The sequence below is a fragment of the Typopeltis vanoorti genome, chromosome 19, assembly GCF_054136105.1.
Source record: "Typopeltis vanoorti isolate ZY-2024b chromosome 19, IOZ_Tvanoo_1.0, whole genome shotgun sequence".
Lineage (NCBI taxonomy): Eukaryota > Metazoa > Arthropoda > Arachnida > Uropygi > Thelyphonidae > Typopeltis > Typopeltis vanoorti.
In genome coordinates this window covers 17,948,406-17,975,411 of record NC_143567.1, presented here as the reverse complement: position 1 = coordinate 17,975,411, position 27,006 = coordinate 17,948,406, and the positions used below count along the sequence as shown (strand labels likewise).

Sequence of the window (27,006 nt, the reverse complement as noted above, 5' to 3'; positions counted from 1 at the left end):
GAGATGATTCCATCATCTCTGGAAATACAAGTAAGAGTAGTCTAGAAGTAATTTTGTTCAAAGCTGTATACAATGGAACAACCACATTATTATTTCTGCTGATCAATATCCTCACCTTTGTAGCAGTCTAAGAGGCATCATCACTCCACTGTGTTCCTAGAACTTTTAACTACCTGCTGCCTCCATCTCTTCTAATATAATTGTGCTGCCTCCATCTCTTCTAATATAATTCCACCAACAAAATTCACAACTTTCCATCTATTATTATTATTACCCTAAGACCACATGGAGTCAAAAACTCATCTAGTAGGTCCTTTTGTCATACACGCAGCTCATCATAATGCAACTTAAACAGACTCAAATTCTCTGCAGACAGCACCCTCTCAGGCAATGCATTCTAATCATTCACAAATCTGCATGCAAAAAACCCCGCTTCTCACAACCACAGTAATTAACGTTAATGAAATGAAACTACAGATATTTTGTACTGAAAATAACAGTACATCATCAGTGCACTGAAACAAGCAAATCAAAGAAATGTAAATACAAGATATATACAACAATCAGTGGTTTACCAATTAAACACTGCTGCGCATGCTAGAAATTAATATTAATAAATAATATCATTAAAAACTATTTTTGATGGTTACATAAAATGAGAATCTCCCAAGATTTTGGGAGAGTGAGACAATCGTTCTGATTCAGATTTAGTTGATGTAAAAGGGCTTTGCAACTTTCTTTGAAGAGGCATTCATATTTAAAACTGCTATAGAGAAGACGAGCTTCATCTGATCAGATACCATGTTTAGTGTGAAACTACCTTAGACAGTCGCCTCTGGACCCTTTCCAATATCTCTTACATCCTTTTGAAAACCAGGTGATCAAATCTATCCACAGTATCCATACTGCCTAATCAGAGCCTTATATAATGGTACAAGAATCTCCTTACTTCTACAAGTCAGTGTTCTCCGCATCATTCCCAGAAGTATTCGTGTTATCCTCACAATTTTGGCAATGCTTCCTCTAAATTTTAGATCCTTATCCACTATCACCCCAAGATCTCTTATTTCCTCCACCTCCAACAATATATCCCCACCAAGCATAAATTCTAAATCCCATCTTTGTTTCCCAAAGTTTAAAACCTTACATTTTGCAACAGTAAACTGGCATTCCCATTCACTCAATCTACTCAAGTCTTCTTGAAGGCCACAACATCTTCTCTACTCTTCATAGTTCATTCCAACTTTGCATCATCTGCAAACAACTGAATATCCCCATCCAAATCTTTGCCAATATCATTAATATACAGCTTAAATAACAATGCAGTAAAACAGACCCCTTGAGGCACACCACTAGCGACTTTCATTTTCCAGGATATTGCTCCCCTATATACAACTCGCTGATACCTATCAGATAGCCAGTCTCCAATTTAATGATCTAATCCAAGGTTTCCCAAACCTTTTTTCCCATTGCCCGGTTATTTTAATACTTCATCTTCGTGACCCACTAAAATTTTTATGGCCAGTAGGTAAAATAAAACAGATTTGAATGTTCATAGAATTTTCATTTATTATTATTATAATAAAGAAGCATTTACTCTTACAAAAATATAAAGAAATGAATTAATAAACTAATTTATTAATGAGAAGTGTGATGCTGTTGTTTGTTAACTAGAAACTTCAGGTTTGGAGGAAAAGATAACTTTATTCTTAAATCCGGTTCGACTTCCAATAAGTTTCTATATTTATTCTTTAAACAGTATTGAAAAGCCTGTTTCACACTTATAGGTTATGACAAAAAAGCATTAGAAATTTTATTACTTTTCTGCTAAAACTGAGTACTCCTGATGGCAAGACAGCCAAAAATCAACACAATATCAGTGGTGTTGTGTTGAAGATGTCTTTGAGTGCAGTATCACACAACAGTTCAATTATAGATTTAATATCTGAATTCGGCAATTCTGTCTCAGATTCTGTGTCACTGTAAAAGGGTTCCTTATCCATGCTTTGTTGATTGGGGGGGGGAGGGAATATTCCTTCAGACTTGCCTGCAGTCCTAGCATATGTTCCTTGATAACAGCTGAAATCTCATCTGGCATGGAACTCATATTATACTCTTTTTGTAATTCTGTTAGCTTTGCAAAAGATTTGTAATTCCCTGCTTCCACGCGATGGGACCACAAATTGAGTTTTTTTGTTGCAGCTTCCACCTTCTCTTGCACTTTAAAAAAAGTTACATTGCTACCTTGTAATGTCAGATTTAAATTATTCAAAAAATCAAAAATGTCACAAAGGTAGGCAACCTCGATTAATCAATTGACATCATGAAAACAGTCTTTAAATTCAAATATTACATCCCTAGCCGTTGGGGGATGTTAGTCTAAGAACATTAAAACTTCATCCTTCATTTCAATAAGGCTTCTTAAAACATTCCCTCTTGACAGCCATTGCACCTCGCAGTGTAAAAGATGTTCATGTTCACTCTCCATTTCTTTGCGCAATGCAGAGAATATTCTTGAATTCAATGGACAAGATTTTATAAAGTTTATAAATTGTACACACTCTTGCATAATTGCATTTAAAAGCAATGGCTACAATGCACCCATACACAGTCTGGTGTATGGGTGCATTGTAGGTGCACATACTGGACTTCGGAAAAAGTCCAGTATGTGCACCTGCCATTACGCAGGCTCCATCGCTACTCAGTCTACCACATTTCTTCCATTCAATGCCCTTTTCACTGATGTAATTTGCAATCAAATTAAAAATTTATTCAGCTGTTGTTCTTGTCAGAGGTTTACAAAAAAGAAATTCTGTGTGTTGTATTTTCACAATCGTATCTCACAAAGCACATTAAATTAGCATTGTCTGATATGTCTGTACTTTCATCGACTTGCCAGGAAAAAAAATTGCACTCTTTCAAGTGACCTACAACAGTTTCTTCGATATTATCTAGCATCTCCATGATTCTATGCTTCACTGTGTTATTTGATAGCGTCAGCATATTTCCTTGGTTCTGTTTTTTTATTACATATTCGAGACGCTAACATTTTCATTGCTGGAACTATTAATTTCTCAGCAACTGTGTGAGGATAACCAGTTTCAGCAATTAATTTTGATAGTTCATAAGAAGCCATTACGAAGTTTTCAGACTGAGCTCTCTGAGAAATATTCGAAGACATAGTCTTCTTGGTAGCTATTAGTTCTCTCTCTTTTTATTTATAAAGAAATCTATCGGCTTATTACTGTAGTTCAGATGTTTCTTCAACTTTGAAGAAACATCTGAACTTCCAAATGTTGCTTCAACTTTGAAGGTCTCATGGACTCGTTTGAAAGTGCAGCACAACAAATAACACATAATGGTTTGTCATCAGCACCCTTGATGTAATCTTCAGAATACTGTCGGTTCAGTACATCTTTTTTGTAAGAGTAGTAGACAACACATTGTGTGGCCGTTTGTTAGTGCTGTTCTCAGAACTTGTGTCCGGCTGCATGTCACTCAACTGTTCATTGGTGCTAATGGAAGAGTTTGTAACCGCCACATTGTTTGTTTGTTGTTTAATTATCCATTTATTCATCGTTAAATGGGTAATGGCAAGCGAGATGAAGAAAGAATGAAATAAATTATTTAGAAGCAATTATAATAATTACGGTTGTTCAGCCGAACCCACTGGGCAAGGTACATGTAATCAGTAAATACAAAAAAAATACACTCTCTCTCGATGCTTAAATCAAACTGAACAAGCAAAGTGGGTACGTGGCAGGTGAGTAAAACAAACGCCAGACCACCAAACGAATCGGCTGGTGACGCAGTCGCTGCCGCGTAGACTCACCATTAGTTGAGCTACTTTACCATGAACAAAGAGCGTTTTTCGTCTCTATTAATTAAATTATTTATTCATTAGTCCCGATTAAACGCTATTTCCTTGTATTTTAGAGTTTTTTGAAAAAAAGAAAACCCAAAAATGAAACACCAAGGTTTTTGAGAGTTTTTTTAGGTGACCCGGTGCCGGGTCATGACCCACCATTTGGAAAACACTGATCTAGTCTAATATCCAACTCCATCCAGTCTAGTTTGACTATCAACTCATCATGCAGTAATCTATCAAAAGACTGCAAAATCTAAGTATATACTGAGCATCTCTCCTCTGTCCAAAGAAGCCATCACCATATTGTAATAAGTAAATAGATTATTAAAACATGACTTCCCTTGAGCAAATCCATGCTGTCCATCAAAGATAATACCATTGTTGTCAACCCAATTCTGGATCCTGGTTCTCCCCAGCCTCTCCAACACCTTAACCAAATTTGACACACAGATGGGCCTATAATTTCATGCTTGAGTTCATGAAGTAACACAATCTTGCCATCCTTCCATTCCTTTGGAACTTGACCCAATGCAAGATTCACATTTCTTCCAAACATGTGGTGATATATTATCAAGTCCCACAGCCTTATTAACAATATTGCTCAATTTCCCCATACACCTCTTGCTCACTTACAGTCAGTCTCTTCTCATCATCAACTGCTCTCAAACTCTCCATGATGTCACATTCGCAAGAATGAAAGACCTTTATGAACTGCTCATTAAGTATCTCTAATATATCTTCTGCAACAATTCTTCTTATACCATTTTCTCCAATCAATGTAATCCTTCCATAATCATTCTTTTTTTTGTTTTTTTTGCTGGCCACATATCGAAAGAACTCCCTAGGATTCGTTTTGGCTTCATTAGCTAACTGCTGCTCACTTTTCACTTTTGTTACCTTACCAACTAGGTCATCTTTCTTGCCTGTTCATTGCAATCCATGAGGACTGCAATGAACAAATAAGAATTGATTATTATCACTCCTCTTATGCTGCCTCCATAATGCCTTTTTCCTATGTATCGCATGCTTAATCTCTTCATTCATCCATTTCACATCTACCTTATTTAACCTTCTGAACCCTTGGAATACATTTAGATATTGCTTCTACTAGACAGTTCTTGAATATCTCCCAAGTTGCATTGTTCACCTTTTCAGTTAACTTCTCATTCCATGCTACACCTGCAAGCTGTCTCCTGAGCTCCTCATAATCACCAGCCTTGTAGCTCAACATATATATACCCTTTCCTCATACAGGTCCTCACACTGATGGCAACAACACAGGTAATGATGTCATGGTCACTCTAACCAACTGGAGGTTGATTTGACACCTCATTTATAATTACATCCTCTGATGAACGGATAAAATCCAAGACCCTCAATTCTCGCGTGCCTTCTGTTACCTACTGCCTGAGGCAGTTGTCCTGCTAAAACTCCCAAAACTCATTTTCTTTACTTCCAGTTGCTATCTCATCATTACAGTCTATATTTCCATCATTAAAATTGCCTAAAATGATCACCCTTTTCTTATTTGCTTGGCTAATCTGATTATACATTTCATGATCACTACCATCCCCGTTATCAGGTCTATAACACTATCCAACTAAGAATTTCATTCCATCACCTCTATTTCACATCATACTGCCTGAAAACCACTGGCACTATTTCCCTCTTGTATCTCTACCTTATATGGGCATAACTCTTTCTCTATCGTCCAGTGGCGGCCAGTGAAAACTGGCCGCCACTGGACGATAGAGAAATGCATATACATGCTGTATATGCATTTCTCTGCATGATAGTATATGCATGATAGAGATGCTGCATATACAAAATAATTCATTTTTTCCTAATCAGTAACCAATTTATTAAGAAGTAAATTTATATATTAAAAAATTGCTTTATTAAAATATTTCACCCTCACTATGAACACACACCAATAATAAAAGTTTTGTATCTCACAAAAATAATGCTCACAAGCATACGATACATCTGTAGAGACACTGCTCAACGAGCAGTGTTGGTTTCGACATTCCAACACTGCGTTAGATCGCAGAGCATTTGTTTCGTGTAACAATAATTGAGAAAAGATTATTCTTTTCATATTTTCAACAGTGACACTCGTCATAATTCAGCCTTGTGTTTATAATAAATAAATAATTATGTTATTTTAACTGAATAAAATAAGATTTACCAAAAATATTTCACCCTCACCACGATATAATACACATCGATAATAAAAGTTTCGTATCTCACAGAAATAACGCACGATTGCAAATAATTTTAAGCATACAATTTATCTGTAGTGACACTGCTCAACGAGCAGGGTCAGATTCACTTGTTACGTGCAGTGACAAGTGCAAACGAATATCAGCGAGTCTAGCCATCTTAGCTTCTTACCATCGACTGTTAAGTTTATCAGATCATTCTTTCTCTTTTTCAAAACTTTTTTACTGTTTTTTCGCTGTTCTTTTACATCATCCCTCTTTTCTATCAGATGAGCACTCATCCTACTCGTGGTATTCTCGCTACTAACACTTTCAGTTATTGACACATTAGCACTCATCAAGACCTCATTCAGCTCACACTTAACACACATCCTCCTTCCATCCGCCTTACATATCTATAATTTATCTATATAATTGGACGAATACATATAGCATACCTCACATTTCACAAAACAACTGAAATCAAAATTAAATTCCTGCATGGACAAAGCCACCAGCATTTTTCCTTCACTAGTTACTATACTAAGCTCTAATTTAATGAATCCATAAACAAACTTAAACACTTTGAAAATTATGGAGACAACTACCGTGTTTGAATAAAAACTTTAGTTTAATATAACTAAAATCTACAATTCGACCTTTATGTCAAGGTCATCTTCTGGAGCATACAAATATACACAGGAACAAGCTATACTACAATCAAACTGGTTCGTTAAAGACATTGACCAACTGCTACGACAATTGTTGGCCTGACCTCTGCTGGAAAAAAAAAAAAAATTGTACATCAACGCTAGAGTCCTATTATTTGTGTTGTCTACTATATACATATATTAACATCATTCCAGCCAGTTGGAGTGGAATGGTTTCTAATACTAGCGGATTGGCTAGAGTCCTGACTTATGTTGAATCTTTCATGTGTGCCATCCAGATCCTTGGAATTTTCATGCCATCTTTGTTACTGATATTTGTGTGGTTTATCAGGATTTCACGGGATTCCTTAAATTTTCTTTCGTACCAGGTTTTTGTGCGGTGTAAGGAGCAGGTGCTTTTCCAGTTGATTTGGTGTAAGGTGTTAAGTGCGTGGTCTGAGAGGCCTGCTTCACCATAATGGTTATATTTAATGTGTTCTTTCTTGCGTATAGGGATTGTCCGTCCTGTTTCACCAATGTACGGTAAGTTACAGGTGCAGCGGATGCAATAGACTCCAGGATGTGCTAATGGGAGAAGAGGATCCTTAGAGGAGCTGAACATGGTTTTAAGTTTAGTAGGTGGTTTAAAGGTGGCATTGAGGTTATAATGTTGTAGAAATTCTGTTGATTTTTTCCGATAAATGTATGGGATGGCTATGGTTTTACTGTAATCTAGATTCGTTTTTGTTGTGGTTTTATAGAGTATTTTATTGACAGTATTTTTGTTATAGCCATTATTTATGAATGTGTCACTAATAATTTTTAGTTCTTGTTTCAGGGCTTGCTGATTAGAGCAAATAGTTGTGGCTCTGTTTTTAAGGGTGTTAATGACTCCATATTTTTGTGATGGGTGGTGGTATGAATTCGCATGTATGTATTGGTCAGTGTGTGTTGGTTTTCGGTAGACCGTGAAGGATAGACTGCCTGAAGGAAGACGTGTAACTAGTGTGTCTAGGAACGGGAGTGAATTTTGGTTTTCGATTTCGATGGTAAATTGTATGCGTTCGTGTTGTTTATTTAGGTGGCTGAGGAATGTGTTTAGCGTTTGTCACCCGTGCGGCCAGATCGCAAACACGTCACAAACGTATCTGAGCCAGACTGTCGGTTGTAGCGTGGCGGAATCAAGAGCCCTTTGCTCAAAGGTTTCCATGTAGAAGTTAGCGATTGAGGGGATAGTGGTGAGCCCATGGCTGTACCTTCTTTTTGTAGGTAGAATTTGTTTTGCCACAAGAAGTAACCGGACTTTAGTACGTGGGCAAAGAGGGCCATAATGTCGGGCGGAAATTTGTTCTGTAGTAGGAGAATTGTGTCATTGATGGGGACATTAGTGAAAAGGGCAGAAACGTCAAAACTGACTAATAAGTCGTCTTTGTCGAGTGTTATGTTTTTGATTTTGTTTATAAAGTGTTGTGTGTTTTTTATGTAGGAGGGGGAATGACCTACCAACTCCTTGAGTGTTGCCACTAATTTCTTGGCTAGGTGGTAATTGGGACTGTCTATTCCTTCCATGATTGGTCGAAGGGGCACATTTTGTTTGTGTATTTTCGGAACCCCATATAATATGGGGGGGCAGGCGTAGTGGGGTTTGAATTTTTTAACCGTGTCTGGTGGCCAAGAAGTGACGGACTTTAGTAGTTTTTCTGTTTTATCCTTTATCCTTTTTGTTGGGTTATAATTTACCATTTTATGTGTGTTGTTATCGGTTACTAGTTGGTTCATTTGAAGTATGTATGTTGACCTGTCAAGGACAACAGTGGCACTGCCTTTATCTGCTTTCGTTATTATTATATTTTGTTTGGCTTTTAATGATTTGATTGCTGCTAATTCTGTTTTTGTTAGGTTGTTCTGTATGGTTTTCTTGGTATTTAGGACATTACTGGTTTCTAGTCATATTTTATCTGCTATTTTATCTACCATTTTATCTACCACATTCTATATGATTTTATCTACCACATTGAAAGAGGGATCTGATGCCTCTTTCAATGTGGTAGATAAAATCCAATTTGTTTACCTTTTTAGGTGCTATTGCATAGTTCAGTTCTTTATTTAGTAGCGTAAGTTCGCCGTTGTTCAGGGTGTGGCTTGATAGGTTAATCACATGGTTCTTGCTTGTCGGTGGTTGGTCGCTCCTTGTCTCCCTTGTTTGTTGTTCATTGTTGTTTATCGGGGAGGAAGTCCTATTGGATGGATTCCTGTGATTGGCTGCCATATTTTGCCATTGGTTCAAACTGTGGAATTTTTTCTTGAGTTTTTCTTTATTCTTTTCCAAGGTATGTTTGGCTGAATTGTCAGTAATTCTTTCAAGTGTTTGTAGAATGTCTGGATTAACATAGCTCGATAGTTCTGATTGTAATTTAGAAACCAGATTTTGTGTTGTAGCTAGGTTTTGGCGGGCTGTTTGAATCTGTTCTCTAAGCATTGCTTTTTCTGTGCGGTCATAGATACGGAGTGCCTTAGTGGACGTAAATTTCTTTTTTAGCCTGATGCAGATCGGAATAAGGTTATTGTCTCTGCATCTTTATAAAAAGGCCAGCCGATTGATCAAGAGAGAAATACGAATCTTTAGCTTACCATAGCGATTGCAGTGCTTGTGGGTATCATTTCCATGGATGATCTTAAAAGAAAGGATTCAGATCATCCATGGAAATGATATTATTAGTCAGTTTTGACGTTTCTGCCCTTTTCACTAATGTCCCCATCAATGACACAATTCTCCTATTACAGAACAAATTTCCGCCCAACATTACGGCCCTCTTTGCCCACGTACTAAAGTCCGGTTACTTCATGTGGCAAAACAAATTCTACCTACAAAAAGAAGGTACAGCCATGGGCTCACCACTATCCCCCCAATCGCTAACTTCTACATGGAAACCTTTCAGCAAAGGGCTCTTGATTCCGCCACGCTACGACCGACAGTCTGGCTCAGATACGTTGACGACGTGTTCGCGATCTGGCCGCACGGGCGACAAACGCTAAACACATTCCTCAGCCACCTAAACAAACAACACGAACGCATACAATTTACCATCGAAATCGCAAACCAAAATTCGCTCCTGTTCTTAGACACACTAGTTACACGTCTTCCTTCAGGCAGTCTATCCTTCACGGTCTACCGAAAACCAACACACACTGACCAAATACGTACATGCGAATTCATACCACCACCCATCACAAAAATATGGAGTCATTAACACCCTTAAAAACAGAGCCACAACTATTTGCTCTAACCAGCAAGCCCTGAAACAAGAACTAAAAATCATTAGTGACACATTCATAAATAATGGCTATAACAAAAATACTGTCAATAAAATACTCTATAAAACTATAACAAAAACGAATCTAGATTACAGTAAAACCATAGCTATCCCATACATTAAAGGGTTATCGGAAAAAGTCAACAGAATCCTAGAACATTATAACCTCAATGCCACCTTTAAACCACCCACTAAACTTAAAACCATATTCAGCTCCTCTAAGGATCCTCTCCTCCCATTAGCACATCCTGGAGTCTATTGCATCCGCTGCACCTGTAACTTACCGTACATTGGTAAAACAGGACGGACAATCCCTATATGTGAGAAAGAACACATTAAATATAACCATTATGGTGAAGCAGGCCTCTCAGACCACGCACTTAACACGTAACACCAAATCAACTGGAAAAGCACCTGCTCTTTACACCACACAAAAACCTGGTACGAAAGAAAATTTAAGGAATCCTGCAAAATCCTGATAAACCACCCAAATATCAATAACAAAGATGGCATGAAAATTACAAGGATCTGGATGGCACACATTCAGCCTACCTAATATGAAAGATTCAACATAAGTCAGGACTCTAGCCAATCCGCTAGTATTAGAAACAATTCCACCCCAACTGGCTGGAATGATGTTAATATATGTATATAGTAGACAACACAAATAATAGGACTCTAGCGTTGATGTACAATTTTTTATGTTTCATTTTTTTTTTTTTTTTTTTCACCAGATGTCAGGCCAACAATTGTCGTAGCGGTTGGTCAATGTCTTTAACGAACCAGCTTGTTCCTGTGTATATTTGTATGCTCCAGAAGATGACCTTGACATAAAGGTCGAAACGTCGAATTGTAGATTTTAGTTATATTAAACTAAAGTTTTTATTCAAACACGGTAGTTGTCTCCATAATTTTCAAAATGCATTCAGATCACCGTGCAAGCCTAAAAGAAAGGAAACTTAAACACACTGCAAGTTCACAACTTTTATAGCAGCTTACTCATAAACACACACTTATTTACAATTAATTATTCCAAAAATGTTATCTGAAATGGGAGCCTTCTTTACACACTGCTACTTCTCTTGCGACACTAGTGACCTAATTCAGCCTAAAGATGAAACCTTATAATCAGGTACTTAACTGGCATTCCCCTTTATCTGTTTTACATCCATTCATACCATCTAATACTATTATCTCACTCTCATCTAATGCCTCTTCAATACCGAAATTACACTATGATTTCTCCTCCCACAGGCAAACACTGCCTCTTGAATTACAGCAACACAACACTCCATTTCTAACTCTTATACATTAATACCTCCCCACCAGCACTTCAGTTCACATCAACAAAGCTCCTCTTTCACACTCCATGATTTATTCCTCAAGTGCTCCAATTTCTTTTCACCTCTTCATTTCTCCCCTCTAACAGCTTAACTTTATCTTGCACTCATTAATGCAACCAAATCAATTCATCATTACTTTCATTTCTGCTGCATCTCACTTTGGTCACCCCATCAAATGCATGTTCACTTCTATGTAATCCTTAGCCCTCATACTCCAATATCCTAGTCAGTACTGACTTACATTTATGCATTTACTTGAGCACTGTCCAACCAACACGCCAGAAGTTCAAATTCTACTGTGGGCATGTATGTTTGCGAATATCTTTAAGTGGAAGATGAATTTCATTGCCTTGTATAAGATTAATGTCCTATTCACTACATTATAATTATTATAATATGATATTATCTATGGAATCCAGAGACTCATCGTGGAAGACCTACACTAACTTTTATACACACAAAACCTACCATACCTCTCCTTAAACTCATTCACTGTCAGTGCACTCGCAACTAATTCTGGCAGTCCATTCAACTCATTCACCACACAAAAATCTAGTCCACACACTTGTATGCAACTTCCATAGATGACCCCTAGTTCTCTCTCCATTTGCCACATATTAAAAATTTCCTTTGTGTCAATCATATAAAACTCCTTTAATATTTTATCAGTTTCTATCATGTTCCATCTTTTCCACCAATCAACTAAACTTTGCAACCCACACACATACCTTCAACCTAACCTCATAGGGAGCATTCTACATACCTCCAGACGAGTGATCACCAGCATGATCACTCGTCTCTGAATTCTCCTTACCACCTCCTGATGCCTAAGAAACTCAGGTACCAAATATGTGCACAAAACCTGTGAGTAAAGAGGATACAAAGGTAAAGAGGTTATTATTCCTCTTTACCTTTGGGTAAAGAGGAATAATAACCTCTTTACCTTTGTATGTTTTTTTTTGTGTGTTTTTCAACAGCCAAGCAATCCTTTGAGCTATTTTACCAACTTTTGTAATATGCCCTCTGAACTTCACCTATTTGTCTGCCATTACAAGTCCCTAGCCTCATCAGTTTCTGCAATCCAATACCATCAATGTGATAACAGTATGTAACCTTTTCAAAATGAAGTGCATAACCTTACATTTTACAACATAAAATTAATCATTATCCTTCACCCACAATGCTATTTATTTAAATCACCCTAGAGGATATCTGCATAACTTCAACTCTTGCCCAATCCAGTTTTGCATTATCAGCAAACAAATGAATATCCCCTCCCTTTATAAATGCACTATATATCATTCCATATATCATTCATATATAAATTAAAGAGTAATGGCCCTAGAATACAGAACCCTGAGGTACTCCACTAGTCATTCCCAATCTTCTAGATTCCATTCCACCATATACTACTCTCTGGTGTCCATCTGTCAGTGACCCCCCCCCCCATCCATACTACCAGCTATATATCCGTTCCCATTTGCTCTAACTTTTGTAATAGTTTACCATGTAGTATTCTGTTAGATATTTTTACATAGTGCAGCAGAATCATAGTATAGCCATTTCCTTTATCTAATTTGCTGTCACTATTATAAAACATTAGTAAATTACTAAGGCAGGACCTACCTTTTACAAAGCCATGCTGCCCAACATAGAGTATAGTATTCCCATCCACCCATTGCTAGATTTTACCTTTAACCAACTTTTCCAATACTTAAACAACCACTCCTGAGATATTAATTGGTCTGTAATTTGCTAATTCTGTCTTGGGAGCCACCTTTATGTAATGGAACTAATCTTAATCTCTTTTCACTTGCTTGGAACCTTGCTGGAGCTGACACAGACTGAACAAGTTCATTAGTGGCACTGCCAATTCTCTTGCACATTCACATAGTACATGGGCTGACACCATCCAATCCCACTGCTGTATTCACATCGATATTTTTCAATATGGTGAGTACCTCCTATTCATCTACCTCAATTCTGACATCAGACTGTCATATCAGCAAATGTAAAATACTCTACCTGGATGATACACCTTTGCAAAAATGATCACTCAGCAACTCAACTATTTCTTTAGCATGTCACCTTTCTGCCATCACTACAGATTAAAGTAATTCTTTACTTGCTATCCTATCTAATGCACTCATGCATAGACCTACACATTTTACCGTGTAGGCATTCGGAACCAAAATTCTATGGAACAGGTTGGTTACTCCTTATTCCTGGAGGTGTCCTATGTCTGTAGAAGCATGTATTCAAGGGCCAGTTTGCTTGTTCTGGAGAACGAAAAACCAGAGTTTCCAGGCGCAAAAAACCCCTACCTCCATATGAGACCGGCTAACTCACTTTTAGTCGAAAAAGACCAGATAAAGGTTCCTCACATCACTGAGGAGAATTGAACCCAGGTCTTTTCAACCCAAGGGCTTCATCTATACCGACTGAGCTATAGAAGCTCTCTTTACTTGCTATATAACAAAAAAACTCTTTTGGATTTACTTTGGCCTGCTTAGCTAATTTTCTCTCAGAATCAGATTTGGCTTATCTTACCATGGTAGTGACCCTTCTTGCTTGCACTTTGTACTGCTCACAAGTATGCTGATCCTCTTTTTCTTTATATTTCCTCCACAATGTTTTCTTTCTTTTTTTTCTTTTTTTTTTGCACCTCTTGCTTTATATCCTTACTCATCCACTTAACCCCATTTGGTTTATTCTCCTAACTGTGGTATGCAGTCTGATATTGCTTCTCTTAAACAATCCCTGCCCACTTCCCATTCAAAACTGACATTCTTTCCTTGCAGCTTCTCAAGCAATGGCACTGGTACAAGATGGCTCCTAAGTCTGTCCATAATTACCAGCTTTATAGTTACCCTTTCTTGAAGAGAATTCCAGTTTAGCCACCTTCTAGAACAAGACTACATGATTGCTCTCTCCAACTGGAGGAGATTTGTGTCCACCTTGGTTATGGGTACATTTAATGCCCGTTTAAAAAAAAAAAAAAAAAATCCCATAAGCTCACCAAAGGTACTACTATTCACGAGTGTAATTCATGAAAAAAAAAATTCTTTAAATCATTTTCTTTGCTTCACTCCACCAAAAGGCTGACTTTCATATCTCTCAGCAGCAGCATTTCCAAATTTCTACATTTGACAGATACAGATGTTCTTATGCCTTACCTGCCATATTTTCAGTAACTAGGAAAAGAAAATATGGCAGTTAAGACATAAGAAATTTTAGTTGGGAAAATTTAGCCGTTCAGTATGTATAATTTTAATTAGTTTCTTGTGTTCACTTGATAAAAATTAGTAATACATTTATACAAGTTCTATCCATTGAGGACAATAGAATATAATAAAGTGTGATGAATAAATGAAGCAATTTTTCCCATAGCACTGAAGTAATAAGAGACCGAAAAAAATATTCAAATTACAGAGTAACTGCATATGTAACATGAAGATTATTTCCCTTTTATCAGGCAGAGTCAAAGATTCATTGTGGGAGGCCTACACTAAATTATCATTCACACAATACTTATCATACCTCTCTTTGAACATATTCACCAACAAAGCACTCACAGTCACTCCGGGCAACCCATACCAACCATCTTCATCCCCCCAATCTCTTCCAATAAGAAAATAAAAAAAATCTAGTCCTACCCAACCAAACACTTACTCAATTTTAAAGGGTGATCACCTGTTTTCTCTCCCTTCCTATCATGTATATTGAAAGAAGTCTTCACATTGACAGCCACTCTGGGCTTGCAGACCATGCTCTGGATACTCGCCACAGAATAAGGTGGAAGAAAGCCACAGTAATACATCGCAGCAAGTTCAAATATGAAAGGCTATTCATGGAATCAGCCTCAGCCCTTAGGAACATGCCAAACCTCAACAAATTTGGATGCATGAGACTGCCCCAAATTTGGGAAATACATCAGAAGAACTTCAGCCAAAAGGCCAAGAACACCTAATATAGCCTGCCAGGGGGTACCATCAGGACTTTAGGAAAACGGTAGCTTCCTCGCTTTGTTTCTCATTTGCTGTTATGTAGTACTTGTGTGCACGTGTCTTTATCTTAAGTTCCCATGAAGATGGCAACGTGACGTTGCTGAAATATCAAAAAGTATATATTAAAGTTGATTTAATTTATATTTCTAGTGTACGTTGTCAAATCCTTAAGTATTAATTAACATATTATACAATATGGAAATCTCCACTTCCAAAACCAAAGTCGTCATTTAAAGGTGCCGAGACCCTATTAGAAGCAAAATTTGCATCAATGATGATATTATATAACAGGTTAATACGCGTGGATAGGCTTATGTGTTCGTCAGACATGTTGTAATAGATTTAACGGTATTGATATGAACACAGATGGATAAGAAAATAACTATTTATTAACTTAAAAGCTAATATTTCGCTGGTATTATATCCAGCATCTTCAGAGCACATAACACAAAGTTTGATATAAATGCAAGACAACCACAATCCGGTGTAACAGTGGGGCTAGTATAAGTAATTGCAGCGTGCAACACAAGACTAAAGTCCTAATAGGACTGCATCTAGGTTAATAAAAAAAAAGTAGTTCAAATAATAGTCTTAGAAAATTTGAAAAAAAATAAAATAAAATAAAAGTAATAAATATTAATTTGGTCTTAGGATGACTGTCTCCCAAATCTTGGGTAGATTTATACAGCCATACTTGTTAAGGTTTGGAGTATGTTTTAAGGCTTCTGTTGATTCCAGGAACAACCTCTCTGACTTGTAGAAGCTTCTGTGCATTACTTTAGTTGTTTTCCAATTGATCCTGTGTGCTGGGGTATCCAAAGCATGGTCTGCCAGACCCAACTTGCCATAGCGAAAGTGTCGGATATATTTTTTGTGTTCACTGAGGCGGATGTCCACAGTTCTTCCTGTCTATCCATAGTAGGCTTGATGGCAAGAACAGGGCACTTCATAGACTCCTGGATGTGATAAAGGAGTGCATTTGTCCTTAGGTGAATGAATGAGAGTTGCTAATTTCACATAAGGTTTAAATACAGTGCGTAGTTGGTGTTTGTTAAGCACCCTAGATATCTTTTCAGATGTGCCTTTAATGTATGGGATGGTGATAGTTTTGTTGTAGTCTTCTGTGGTAGATAGAAGATTTCTGGGTAGCATTTAGTATGTTATTTATCTTATGGGGATTATAACCACTGGTCAAGAAGGTGTGACGTAGGTGAGAAAGTTCAGCGGTGAGAGCAACGTCACTGGAACAGATTGCTCTAGCTCTATGGGTTAGTGTTTTTAAGACACCATATTGTTGCGAAGGGTGATGGTGTGATTGTTTGTGTAAGTATCTCCCTGTATGTGTGTGGGTTTTCTATAAACCGAAAATTATAAGGAACCTTCTGGAAGACGTGTGATCAGTGTGTCCAGGAAGGGCAGGCAGTCATTGGCTTCTAGTTCCATTGTAAAGTGGACTTTAGGGTGCTAGCTATTTAGATGCACTAAAAATGTATTCAATGTGTCTGGGCCATGTGGCAAAATAGCAAACACATCATTAACATAGCATAGCCAGAGACCAGGTTTGAGAGTGGCTGTGTTGATAGCCAGTTTTTCCAGATGTTCTATGTAGAAGTTGGCTAGGGAGGGGGGAAACCCATAACTCTCCCATCTAATTGTTTGTATATTTTCCCTTTCCATGTAAAATAACCTACCTGTACTGTGAATCTAAATAGCTGAATTATATCTGGGGGAAATTGTGAATTTAATAAGTTAAGTGTTTCAATCAGTGGTACATTAGTGAATAATGAGGTGATATCAAAACTCACCATTAGGTCTGAACTATTTAAGGTGTGGTTTTCTAAAATACTTTTCAGGTGGATAGAATTTTTAATAAAAGAGGGAGAATTGTTTGTGTAAGTGGCTAGTAATTTGGCTAAATGTTTAGCTAGTTTATATGCAGGACTGTTTATACTATCTACAATAGGATGCAAAGGTGTACATTGTTTGTGTATTTTAGGGGCACCATATATTCTGGGTGTTTTAACGTGCAAGGGTTTGAGTTTTTTGACAATTTCTTTTGGCCAAGAAGTGACTTTGTTCACTAACTTGCACACCTTATTCTTTTGTGAGTTGGTGGGATCTCGATCTGTGATTTGATATGAAATATGATTTGAAATATTAGCTTTTAAGTTAATAAAGTTATTTTCTTATCATCTGTGTTCATATCAATACTGTTAAATCTATTACAACAGGTTAATACATTCAAATATTTAGGCTACCACTAATCTTATGAAAGAAAGAAAGAAAGACATGCAACATAAAATAATCAATTATATAGGAATAACAAAAACAACCAATCCAAATTTAATAAGCAAGAAAACAAGAATAAGAATCTCTAACTGAATAGGAAGACCTATCCTAACATATGATTAAGAAGCCAGGACCACAACTCAAGCAGATAGAAAAAGACTGATAAGCTCTGAAATGAGATTCATGTGCAAAACAGCTAGATATAATAGACTAGACTTCAAAAGAAATAGCAATATCTGTTTTAGACTACATCAGTCTTTATAGAGAGTGAGATGGAGACAACATATAGAATGAATGAGTGAAGGAAGACTCCTCAGAGAGAGAGAGATATTGACCTCAAGGGAGAAGGAATAGAAGACAAGCTTTGAAAAGATGGGAGGAGACAATAACAGGCCACTAGGCCTATTAGTGGAATGAAAGAAAAAGAAGAATTTACCACTATTCTCAACATCAATCAATGTCATATATGGCACTGCAATGTTTCCACCTGAATGGTACACCCTTGAAAAAAGATCTCAGTAACTCAACAATTTTGTTTGCTTCTATTGCATCCTTATTATCAGCATTTATTAAAATCATTCCTCCATAGTCATTCTTCTTTTTACTCACCACATAACAAAATAACTCTTTGGAACTTCCTTTGGATTCATAGCAAGCTTCCTCTGATAACATTGGACAACACAAAATTTGTCTCTGAAAAAAACATAGTGATTCTTTACTACTTTCAATGTACCAAGCACGAAAATGACAATAAAATCTGTCAACTGGCTCTCGTTCAGGAGAGACTCAGTCTGCATTGCATGCATAGGTATCATTTGGCAATGCTGTATTTCAACCTCCTGACTGCAACATATTGCATCAGTCAATCATACACAACATCCCCAGGAGCCATGACTCAACTGCATTGCATTATATAGATATATGAGGCAATGCAGATGAGTCATGACTTTGCTGTTGTAAGATGCAATCATTAGTATAAAGTGAAGTCTCGTAGGGTGAACAAGTGTTTGTGCGACTTCCTGGGCTACACTCCCATTTATTGCTGCATCATAAGTACTACACAAGTCATCCCTGCAGTGTAAATCCAGCAGATGTGATGCCTCGTATTTATGTTAATAATGCAAATAACTTTTGTTACATTTGCAAACCGGGAAAAGGCCATCACTCTGTTAGTGAAAAAGGCATCTCAGCTTTATTTCGGATGTAAGATCGGGGACCAGGATAAGGCCTGGGCCAAACACATATGCTACGGTATGCTAGAAATCTTCCAAAGTGGCTGAAAGGTGGTAAAGTGTTGATGCTGTTTGCTGTTCCTATGGTTTGGAGGGAGCCAAGCAACCATGCAAATCAGTGCTACTCCTGCATGATACCACCTGTTCAGAAAGGCATCACGAAGAAAAAGAAGTGGACAGTAGCGTACCAGAATATGTCATCTGCGCTCCAACTAGTTCTGTTTTTGGCAAAAGACTTCCCATTCCCAAACTTCTCAAAGAATTTTTCATCGATTCAGAGGATGATGAGGAAAGAGGTGAACTAATGTTGGGTCCTCCTGAGTCTTTGGTGTCTAATGATTATCCATATGTCAGTCATCTGTGCCACACATTTTCACACAAGAAGAACTGAACAATCTTGTTCACAATCTGGAGCTGTCCAAGGCCAAAGCAAAATTACTGGAATTAAGACTTCTACAATGGAATCTTCTCAAGGAAAATGTCCAAGCGACTTCGTTTTTGCACTCATCCTCATCATGAGGCAGTTTGCATCTTACTTCCAGAAGGAAGTGGACACTGTGTTCTGCTACAATGTAGATCACCTGAGATGAATGCCCTTCAAATCAAACAGACCCACATGAATGGCAACTATTCATAAACTCGTCGAAAGGGGGTTTGCTGTATTGAAGGCAGTCTGTTGGACTGTCTTCAATATAGCAAATAAGGCTGGCCTCTCTGTAGTGACTTGATGGTCTGCAGCTTGGATATATGAAGTACTGCTATTTTCTGTGTGAATGGAACAGCCACGCAAGGACTTTGCACTATGTGAAGAGAGACTAAAGGAAATCTCTGAAGGTCGGAGAGAAGAACGTGCAACACTCAGCACTGGCAGAAATGCACAAATTCAGCTACTGCCCCTACACATCAAACTCGGTCTGGTAAAAACTTCATAAGTCATGGACTGGACTGGATCAGCTTTCAAGTACCTGGCTGACAAATTCCCTTGACTCAGTGAAGCGAAAATTAAAGAGGGAGTTTTTGTGGGTCCTCAAGATTTGAGAGCTCTTCATTGACAAGCTGTTCGACAACCTGCTACATGAGAAAAAAGCTTGGGATGCATTTTGTCTGGTGTCAACTAACTTCCTCGGAATTGTCAAGGAACTGGTTGAGGACTTGTATCTGCATCACAAATTTGACTGCAATATGTCCTTAAAAATACACTTCCTCTATTACTTCTGTTTCTTCCCCGACAACTGTGGCATGGTTAGTGACGTGCAAAGTGAGCGTTTCCATCAGGAAACTGCAACGATGGAGAAACGATACCAGGGAAAGTGGTCCACTTCCATGCTTGCTAACTACTGTTGGACACTCGCTAGAGATGATCCTAAGCAGCTATACAAATGGAAGACAAAGCAATGTCAGATGTAGAAGCAGACATTTACAGTACATGTGATTATTACTCTACTATATAAGAAACTTTTGCAGATCTCTCACAAGCTGTAGCTAATTTAGCATTTTCATTGTCATATTTGTGTTCAGCACCTCAAATTTTATAAGAAATGACTAAATTAATCTGGAGAGGGGGGCATGATTTTGTAAAATTTTGTTGTTCAGTGTAATTAGCTTTGGCTTTACTTACCATACAGGTCACAATTCTCTGTGCTTTTGTACTGCTCATGTTCTTGATTATCCTTTTGATCACCACGGAAGCAGCAATGGTATATTAATATTACATATGCTTAGTTCTTATTAATGTCTAGACTACATTTGGATAGATAAATCTTGAGGTTATTATGACAAGCACCTGAGGCTATTATATTTATCATAACAGCTTCAAAAAAAAAAAAAAAGTGAGAAGAAAATTTGGTCATCAGAATGGGTCACAAAGAGGAAGACTCGGCAGATACATGTTACAGAGTAAGCATTTAACCAAAGAGTCCATGATGCTAACTCTAAAATGAAAATTATCCACATAACCAAAAATCAGAAATTATCAATTCTTGAAAATTGTTTGTGTATACACACACACATAGAACAACATGTGTTCACTTTGCACATTTGTGTGTATATACATGTATATACACAACACGTAGAACAATATGTTCAGTTTCCTTCCAAGCATTATTAAGATTCCTTTTGAAAAGCTTTTAAATATACAACACCCAACATCATATAATAAATTTAGTTTAGTCCAACACCCAACATCCAACCAACTCCTAACTATATACAAATCCCAAATCTGCCCATGCTTAGAATACTGATTAGATGTTTGGGGTGGTGCACCTAAAACTTCCTTTAAAATTCTTGATGCTATCCAGAGGTGAGAAGTTAGGCTCATTGATGATCCTTCCAATTCTCTTACAGATTCCCTTCAACTTCTATCTCAAAGACAGAAGATGGAAGTACCTGTAGAGCAGATACTTCCATGGTCACTGCTCCAGTGAATTGGCATCTATCATTCCTTCAACTTTCAGTTGTGCCTGTTAATACAAGAGCAGCTTCTGCCCAGCATCCTTTTACTGCGCAATTGCAAATGCACCGAACTTGATTCTTCTCTTCCTCTTTTTATTCCATCTACCTCAATCCTCTGGAACAGCCTTCTTCATGAAATATTCCCAAACAATTGCAACTTGCAGCTCTTGAAAAGAAAACATCAATAAAAAAAACTTCTATTAGTCCTCTTCTGCATCCCTCATATGGCACTGATTAGTTTCTAGGTCTCTTGATTTCTCATGTATGGGATCGATATAAAAAAATATCGATCGTGGATACATAGAAACAAAAATACAAGAAAAGACAAAAATCCATCAACATGAAATTAATAACAGATACAAAAAATACACTATCAAATTACTTATATATTTGCACTAAAATCATCAAAATACTCACAAGTTCTTTGCTCAATTGTGAAAGTTCTGCTGCATATACTTTCACTCTATTTTGGTATTTAGGGCGAATGTTAAGAGACATCCCTTTGACTTCTAGATCCATTTGTTCCAACTAAAAAGATACATAGTAAATACACATATATAATTAGCTATAAAACATTATTAAAGCGCACTACTTTGGAAGTTTGATGACTGAGAATGGATATCTGTACAATACTAACATTTTAACAAAAAAAATAAAAAACACAAATAGAACCAAAGAGCATGAGGGGAAAAAAAATACATATTATCCAAAACAAGTAATGAGTCTTTTTTTTTTTTTTAAAACCTGAAAACTGCTTTTTTTTTTTTTTTTGTCTGAAGAGAGGTATACACACACAAGTATGCCATCTATCAAGGTGGTTGTAGTCTCTATTTTCTCTGAAAGTCAGCAGTAGTGGTAAGTATTGAGTAAAGAGACAATGCAAAAGCCATTAAAATTGACAGCTGTGCTGGATATATATCCAAAGCAGAGTAGTGACTGTATTACTTACTGTAGAAGACAACCCAATTCATTACTTCTCTAATGAATTTACTATGTGGATGGCATTTCTCTGATAATGACAAAGTGAAATATTTTATATCAGTATTTATCAAATACTATATATACTATTAGATCATGTTATGCTAGAGTGTATGTTCCCCTACTGCCACATCTCATAAGTGTTGTTACCCATTCATTTCTTTACATTATCAACCGAAGAAGTTCTAGGTCTGCTACGAGTTCTTCATTTTCCCATTAAACTTCAATACTTCAGTAGGTTTTTTTTTTCATCCCTTACAAGAAATCTCCAGTGTTCTCCTATAACACCACATCTCAAAGGGCCTGCAATTTCCTGATTATGGATTTTGAATATGTCCATGTCTCACATCCATAATTCAATGTGGATCATACGTAGGATTTTATTATTCCAAAATGTTTCTTTTGCTTTAGCAATTCTGGATTTTATTTCCATAACTATTGTTCTATTTTCTATAATCATTACTCCTAAATAATTATAAGCCTTTACATTTTGAATGAATCCCGTTGATACTCTTAAATTTGTGTTTTGTTGCTGTTATGGATGTGAGACATGGACATATTCAAAATCAATAATCAGGAAATTGCAGGCCCTTTGAGATGTGGAACTATAGGAGAACACTGGAGATTTCTTTTCTATACTGACTGAGCTACTAAAACCAAGTAGGAGCCTCCTACTTGGTTTTAGTAGGAGGAAACCTGGAAAATTGGATTTTTCATCCCTCAGAACAAGCAAACTGGCCTGTGAACACACACAAATTAACAGTCAAAAATACATACTTAAAAAATCCCTCATTGGAGGCCTCAACCAGTTCTAAGGGACGGATGAGGAAAATTAGGGAAATCCCACATGACAATGACAACAACTAAAACCAAGTATATTACCATATACTTGGTTTTAGCTGTATTTAACATTAAGCCATAATTCCAACTCTTTTTGAATAATAGTTTGATCATATTTTGTAATTCTGTTTTTGATTTTGTTATAAACACCAAATCATCAGCAAATCTCCATCCATCTATAGATGCTGTATGTTCACTCCTGCTCAGTGATGTGCCACACCACTCCTCACCGGGTGGTCCTGTTGTATGCTTTTCTGGAGGCTTCAACTCTCTGAAAAAAGATCACTCTGACACACCATCTACCATCTCATTGAAGACTTTAACGTAACCAAAGTATTTTAAACTTTCTTCTGCCAATATCCTTAAGGAGCCTTAAAGTTCTGCCAATCCTTTCTAGTATCCATCTGTTCGTCTACCTTTCAGTATATGATATCCTCAGCAGCTTTCTGTAAACACCACATTTCAAAAGCAGCTATCCATTTTTGAGACTTCTTTAGGTTAAAAGTCTCACATCCATAAGTTGCTTGGAAAAACAGCTACACCCAGAATCCTCAAATTTGTTACTGTGCAGACAGATCCATCCAGATTTTAGACAAGTCTGCTGTTGTTTTTAGCCATTCTTAATCTTCTTCTGAACAGCAATTCACATTAATAATGGATCCAGATACTTGAAATCGCCGACTTCCTCAATTCTTTCTCTATTAAAGGCATACTTGTTTCTCAGGAGCTTCACTGTATTTCCTTTGAGAACTATAATCTTTGTCTTGCTGGGATTTAGCTGATATCCTCTGTTCTTACTGATCTCATTAACTTCGTCAAGAACAGTGGCGGTCCATGAAGTTTTAAGTTTTAATAAATAAATTTCCATGTAGATTTATTTATTAATAAATTCATTACTGATTAGGAAAAAAAGAATTTTTTAAAAATTATTTTGTATAGGCAGCACCCCCATTTAAAACTTCACGGGCCGCCAATGGTCAAGAATTTATCCTAGTTCTTCGTCATTACAAAGGAGTACTGTATCATCATGCATATCTCAGATTACTGATCAATTGATCACCTATCCTAATTCCTGTCTTAAGCTGATTCAATGCTACATGCATTGTCCTCAGTATAGATACCAAACAGATGAGGAGAAAATATGAATCTTTGCCTGATTCCCTTTCCAACCTAAAATCGATCAGTTAATATGTCTATGGAAAAGATTTGATCTCTGGCACTCTTACCTTTCCTAAAGCCTGCTTATTCCTCGTGCATTTCTGCCTCAACTTTGACCTGAATCCTATTTAGAATGTTTAATCTCTCATGCAAGCAAGATTTTATTATGCTAACCTAACAGATCTATAGTTCTTGCAATCCCTCATACCTCCCTTCTTGTGTAGGGGTATGAAAACAGACTTTCCAATCTTTCGGTCATGATCCTGTCTCCCATAATCTTTGTAATCAATCTATGAAACACTCTTATCCCTCCATCTCCTGTGGCCTTAATTCTGCTGGGATTTCATCTGCAAACATGGCCTTATTGTTGTTAAGCTGTTTAACTGCTCTTTCAATCTCATGCTTAAGTAAAGGAGGTTCCAAATCAAAATTTTTCTGACGAGAGGACTCCTTCAAATTTTCTTTATTCTCTCTACTTATCAGCAAATCTAATATTACTAATTCTGTTGCCATTTATTTTTATTGCTACTTCAATTTCTTCATATTCTTTCATTATTATTGCACTATATATATACACATAGAAACGTATAGGGGATATTATGCACCCTTGTCTCATCTCTTTTTTTGATATCTACCGTTTCATTATTAATTTCGTTTGTAATTTGTGGCTTCTGATTCCAGTATAATTTTATTATTATTCTGAGCTCTTTTGCATCAATTTGAATGTCTTCTAATATTTATTATTGTTATTAATATTATTATCTGAGACCTCCAGGGAGTCAAAGACTCATTGAGGGAGACTATAAATCACCCAAATTAGCTGTCATACCTTCTCTTAAATTTTATAAATTAAAGATGCCAAGAAATTATATTCTTGCTTTAATCCTTTATCCAAGTGTAAGCTTCACTCCTTTATCCAAGTGTTTGCTTCACTTGCAAACTTTGTTTGCGAGTGAAGTCACTTCACGACTGGGCTACTTGTATATAGAAGCTGACTTCTCATCAACTGCCTTAGTATCCCATAATGCAATGCACATATACTTACGGACATGTATAATGCTATGCATCATCCATTCAAAATTTTATAGCCCTCTATCATATCATCCCTTTTTTCTCCTGTTAACCAGTCTGTAATCCACATACTCATAATCTGTTCTCATAATCTAAATCCCTTAATTCGGATATAATCTTTATAACTCTTCTTTGCATCCTTTTCATAGCTTCTTTATCGCCTTGGAACCAGGGAGACCAAATCTGCACACAATAATCCAGGCGGTCATATCAAGACTTTATAAAGAGACAAAATGACTTCCTTATCATCACAATTATCCTCCGAGTTGTATTTGCAACTTTTGCTATATCACCTTTGAACTTCAAATTCCTATCCACCTTACTTACTATTATAATAACGGAATTAACTCAATTAAATTATTCTTTATTCGTAGAATTTTTGCCTGAGTATCACAGGCATCATCAGTATAGGTACAAAGGCTAATTAAACAATAATTGTTATATTCATAAAATGCCACCTAAGTAGTTAAGGTTAAATTTCCTAAATTTATTTACAAAAAAAATATATACATATATATATATATATATTGGATTTTATATGGGAAGTTTTCCAATATTTTATATTGAAAAAAAAAAAATTAAATTAATTTAGGAAATTTAACCTTAGCTACTTAGGTGGCGCTTTATGAATATAACAGTCGTTGTTTAATTAGCCTTTGTACCTGTACTGATGATGCCTGTGATACTCAGGCGAAAATTCTACGAATAAAAAATAATTTACGTGAGTTAATTCCATTATTATAATAGTAAGTAATATGTCTACTCACGGTATTTCCTTACTGAAACTTAATTCCTATCCACCATTATGCCAAGATCCCTAGCCTCATCAGTTTCTTGTAGCATAACCTCACTAATATAATATGTTGCTGGAAATCTCATCATGCCGAAGTGCATAACTTTACACTTACTCACATTAAATTGACAACCATTTTTGTTTGCATTAATTTTCAGCCTATTCAAATCATTTTGTAAGTGCTGAATATCAGCAGCATCCCTAATTGCCCTACCTACCTTTCCATCATCAGCAAACAATTACACATCTCTGTCAGACCCTCCATAATGTCATTAATGTACAGATTAAACAACTATGGCCCAAGAACTGAACTCTGAGGTACACCACATAGTCATCTCAAATCTGGCAGTTCACATCCACCAAATACCACTTTCTGATATCTGTCTGTCAACCATCCAATGATCCAAATCAAGAGTTTATATTCCAATCACATATTCTCCAGTTTATACAACAGCCTTCTGTGTGGTATCCTATCAAATGTCTTAGCAAAATCCAGTTTTAGCATAGTGTATCTTCACTTGATCCAACTCAGCCGTAACATTGTTATTAAATGAGAGCAAACTGCTAAAACATGAACTTCCTTTAGTAAACCCATGTTGCTCATTGCAGAGCATAGCTTGTTTGTCTACCCATTTCTGTATGCAAGCTCTTACCATCTTCTCTAAAATCTTCACTACCACACCAGAGATACTGATAAGTCAGTAGTTAGACACATCAATTTTTGCACCACCCCTTGTACAATGGAACTATCATACATTCCTTCTATTTGTGTGGTATCATTCCTGAACTGAGACTCAAATTAAACAAACAT

General features: G+C 36.7%; 1 protein-coding gene across 2 annotated transcripts in view; it reads right to left on the bottom strand.

Moving 5' to 3' along the window:
* The window catches only part of Vti1a (Vesicle transport through interaction with t-SNAREs 1a), a 135,296-nt gene that overhangs the window by 76,676 nt on the left and 31,614 nt on the right, over window positions 1–27,006 (bottom strand). For both annotated transcript variants that reach the window (XM_090409399.1, XM_090409400.1), the window contains exon 3: window positions 21,773–21,883. In XM_090409399.1, the coding sequence (XP_090265525.1) occupies window positions 21,773–21,883 (111 nt within the window). The remainder of the gene's footprint in view (window positions 1–21,772; window positions 21,884–27,006) is intronic.